General features: G+C 39.1%; 1 protein-coding gene across 1 annotated transcript; it reads left to right on the forward strand.

Moving 5' to 3' along the window:
- The first annotated feature begins 2,556 nt into the window (after nt 1-2,556).
- On the forward strand, nt 2,557-3,705 carry LOC141695425 (uncharacterized). The gene has a single exon (XM_074499672.1). The coding sequence runs from the start codon at nt 2,557-2,559 to the stop codon at nt 3,703-3,705; it is 1,149 nt and encodes a 382-aa protein (XP_074355773.1).
- The last annotated feature ends 1,144 nt before the right edge of the window (nt 3,706-4,849 follow it).

Raw genomic sequence — 4,849 nt, forward strand, 5'->3', positions numbered from 1 at the left:
ATGTTATATATGCATGTCTATTTTGTAATCTTGATATCTAATTGTTGATTCAAAACTATTAATCGAATAAGGTTTATTCGATAACTTTATTTTATTTAATGAATATTATTTTGAATATTCATTCGAGGACTTATGACTCCGTTTAGTTTAATTAATGAATATTATTTTGAATATTCATTCGAGGACTTAAGACTCCGTTTATTTTATTTAATGAATATTATTTTGAATATTCATTTGAGGACTTATGACTCCGCTTATTATTACATAATATTCTTTATTTTATTAAAGAATAATGTTTCGATAATCAAACTTATTTTCGATTATTCAAATAAAGATCATACTTTCGTATAAGTATATCTTTCGTTATTTATTTTTCATTTCAAGTATGAGTTTTAAAACTCCTACCTCGATTATTTTTATAAGGATCATCCTTATGGGAATATTATTTAAATAATAATATTCAGATACTTTCTAACATATTGTGACTGATTTATTTTAATAAATCAGCGTTACTCTAAACATTCTTTAAAATGTTTTCGAGTCTTCAAAATGATTTTAAAAGTTAGGGCGGATCCCAAAACTTATTTTTATATTTAAGATCCTCCTTTCGAAGGGGATTTAAATACTCGCTCAAAACCTGAGGGATCCGGCTCTATGGTGTGTTTTATATTCGCAACAAGGTTGCTGTTTTGATAAAAGAGTTTTTGATTACTTACCCAACACCCGGGAAGTAAAATTCTTAGAACAAGTTAATCCATTAACAGGCACCGCCTGGGAAATATCGGTGAGTTTTCCTTTCCAACTAGATACGACTTCTTGGTGGAGCCGTATCAACAAGTTTCTACTTGGGGAAAGGGGGGACAAGCTTTACGTTTCAGAGTCATGGATTTCATCTGAACTAGGAGTGGCGTAAGTGGTCGAGTGGCGCCGGCCCAGCCTTATTATATTGGCCCAAATGGCCTGGAAGTTCCGCTAAGACGGTCCATTCCTTAAGAGTCCAGTGTTCGGTTGACAAGTAAATCCGACAGGTTCTCCTCTACATGTAGAAAATGGTGGGGTTGCACTACTGCGACTGATCATCGTAAGTGGTCTTCCTGGCGCGGCAAACTCCCGTAATGAGTTCATCATCCAGTTTGGATATTTCTGCAACACTACCCGGAGCATTCGATTAAAAGGCTACGGATGGGTGATTGCTGAGGCATTGACAGGGTCAAACGGTTATAATGATGTTTCCCTCAAATGAAGTATCTCGTAACTTCATTTCTTTTAAACAACATTTCAAGGATTGAATCTATTCAAGTCTTATCTTGTAGTCTTATCTATGTGATGAACTTTCGAAACTGTTTATACCTTGAACGGTGGTGGTTCAAGTAGTATTCAGAAAAGATATAAGTATATTGGAGTATCTTGTAACTTCATCTTTTCAACTTATATCCAGTTAATGATTATCTTATAAATGACAAAGATTTTCAGAAAAACGTTGAGACAAGGTTAGATTTATGAGATCACCTTGCAACGATATTTTATACAGTTATAAACTGGAACTCTGGGTATATTATACATGGCAGAGGATTTCAAAGATTTTGAAAAGTATATATGTATATATACTGAATATTTTGTGACTTCGTCGCATTAAGATATCAAACTTGGTTCATTTCTTTTGACCAAGACTTTCATGAGTACTATGAGAATGCTCATATATTGTTAATTATTATACATATTATTTTGGTGGGCTTGTTGCTCACCCTTACTTTCTTCTTTCATCACACAACAACAGATAGACAAGATGAACTGGATCAAGGTCCCAATTCGCGAGCGGATAGGAAACGTTCCGCAGTTTCCTGTAGGCGTTGATGCCGCCGTAGCTGAGGTAGGAACTACCAATAGGCTAGACTTTCAACTATTGATGAACCAGACTTATGTATATTATGAATTGTAATAATGGCAAAGAATATGTAAATTATTCAAAAACCCTTTTGAGGTGAAACGGTTTATAATTGTGGAATAAAATGACTTGTGTTATTTTTGGTTTTCATCTCTGAGACTATAACTTGTGGTGTGTGTGTGTGTATATTATGGGGTCACAGTACGCAGCAGTTGGTTGATTGTTAATGTTAAATATTATTAAGGGAAATGGAACTCGTGACAACCCGAATCCCCGACCCCGAATTTGGGGGTGTTACAGTGAGTACCATGAGAATACCGGTCATACGGTCGAACAATGCTTTCATTTGACTAACCTCATTGAAGGAAAAATTCATCGAGGACAGTTAGTCCATTATGTCGAGCAAGAAGGCACGTATCACCATGACCTGAGACGTGATGAAGATAGAGTCATCGATGTGATCTTCGAGGCATGGCAGCCTGTAGCGCGTCTAATAACTCGACATATGCCCGCGAAGTACTCAATATCAACCTCTCTCCAGTGAAACACCCCCGTATGAACCCTTCTTTAGTCATATCATTTTCTGATGACGACTATTACCCAGGCCTCATCGAGGGTCATCAAGATGCTCTTGTAATAACCACTCGGGTGGGAACAACACCGTCAAAAAGATGCCCGTTGATAATGGAAGCTTGGTAAATATTTTGTACTATCACGCCTTTGCGCACATGGACACTGGGGATCGCAAACTTAAAAACTCTTGCATTCCACGGTACGGGTTTACTGGCAATGAGGTCCATGTGGTAGGTACCATCGATATGCCTATTTTATTTGGGCCACCTCTATGTCAGATTTGGAAGGTAGTGAAATTCCATGTGGTGAGCGCCTCATTCAGTTTCAACCTAATCCTAGGAAGAACAACCATAACTGCTTTAAGAGCTATCACATCTATCACTCACTTGAAAATGAAGTTTTTCATAGAATTTGGGGTCGGAGAAGTTATTGAAGATCAGGCCGCCGCTCGCCAATGTTACTTAACAACAGTATCCCCAAGAGCCCAACAATCCAATAAAATAGAATTCAACCAAGTCCTCGATATCGACCCTAGAGAGATGATCAACATCCCTGTAAGTAACTCGTGCTCTATAGTCGAGGAAACGGAGGAAATCGAGGTCATTGAAGGAATCCCCTATAAGACGACTCGACTAGGCAAAAATTTGACAGATCATCTTAAACTCGAAATAACGAGTCTCATTTGTGAGTTCACAGACATTTTTTCTTGGGATCCTAAAGACATGTCGGGTATTCCCGAGGCTGTAACTCAATATTCGCTATATATTAGCAAGAACATAACGCCAATCAGGCAGAAACGTAGTATATTCTCTAAAGAAAAAAAGTCGGCCATCGATCAAGAGCTAGATAGGCTCCTCGCAGCAGGCTTCATCGCACTTATCAAGTTCCCTACGTGGATTTCCAATATCGTTCTGGTCAAGAAAGTAACAGCAAATGGCAAATGTGCGTCGACTATTCTGACGTCAATAGGGCATGTCCAAAAGACTTATATCCTCTGTCGAACATCGATCAACTCATCAACGCCACATCGAGAAATGAACTCTTATCATTCGTGGATGCCTTCTCGTGGTACAATCAGAAAAAAATGGATAATCAAGATTGGGAACAATTGGCTTTCATCACGCATCGAGGTGTCTTTGGGTGGGTATCGAGTCATTCCTTTTAGTCTCATCAACATCGATGCCACGTTCCAGCAAATCATGGACACTATTTTCGGAGCCCAGATTGGGAGAAATATGTTATATTGATAATATGATCTCTAAGTCGATAAAAGCTTCAGACCATGTGATAGACATCAGTGAAACCTTTAAAAATGTGACAACGCACAACATACGCCTAAATCCGGCCAAGTGTTCCTTCGGCCTCACGATTAAAAAATTCCTGGGATCTTGGTCACCCAGCAGGGAATAGAGGCCGACCCGACCCGAACAAAGGCAATCCTGGGAATGGAAAACCCGAAGTCTGTGAAGGATGTACAACGACTGACGGGAAGTATTGCTGCCTTGAGACGCTTCAGTCCCCAATCATCGAAGAATAATAAAGCAAGCATCAAAGTCATCAAAGTTTGAATGGAACAACGACTGCCAAAATAGCTTCGCAGAACTAAAGTCATTTCTCACTAATCCTCTTATTCTCACGAGGCCTCAGCAAGGTGAACCCCTGAGAGTCTATCTTTCGGCTGCCGATGAAATGGTAACAGCGGTCCTCGTGCGGCTGGAAGACGATAAAGAAGCCCAAGTATACTAGATCATCTACGCATTACGTGATGCCGAGACTAGGTATCCACAGATGGAGAAGCTCATATAAGCACTGATCATCGCAAGTTGAAAACTCCGCCATTACTTCCAAGAAAGGGAGATTCATGTCCTAACAAATTAGCCGCTCAAGAGAATCTTGCACAAACTTGATATGACCGGTAGGCTCGTTGCATAGACTATTGAGCTCAGTCAATTTTTCATCGAGTATAAACTGCGGACTTCGATTAAAGCCCAAGTACTGTTAAACTCTGTCGCGGAATACTAGTTCACAAATAAACAATCGACACCGGTTGGAGATCATTCAAGGGCATGGCTACTGTTCATCGATGGTTCTTCCACGGTTAACTTGGGTGGAGCAGGTATAATATTAATCAGCCCTGAGGATTGTAAGGTTCAACAGGCTCTTAAGCTCAAATTTCAAGGTATAAATAATGTGGCAGAATATGAGGTGCTCATCGCCAACTTAAAGCTTGCAATAATACTCGAAGCAAAGATCATAGATATATTTGGTAATTCTGAGTTGGTAGCTAAACAAGTGAATGGTGAATTTAAGACCCATAATGATAAAATGGCATTATACCTAGCTCGAGCTCAAAAAATGCTGCAAAACTTCTATTACTCGAAGTTTTCGAAT

The sequence above is a fragment of the Apium graveolens genome, chromosome 11 (assembly GCF_009905375.1).
Source record: "Apium graveolens cultivar Ventura chromosome 11, ASM990537v1, whole genome shotgun sequence".
NCBI lineage: Eukaryota > Viridiplantae > Streptophyta > Magnoliopsida > Apiales > Apiaceae > Apium > Apium graveolens.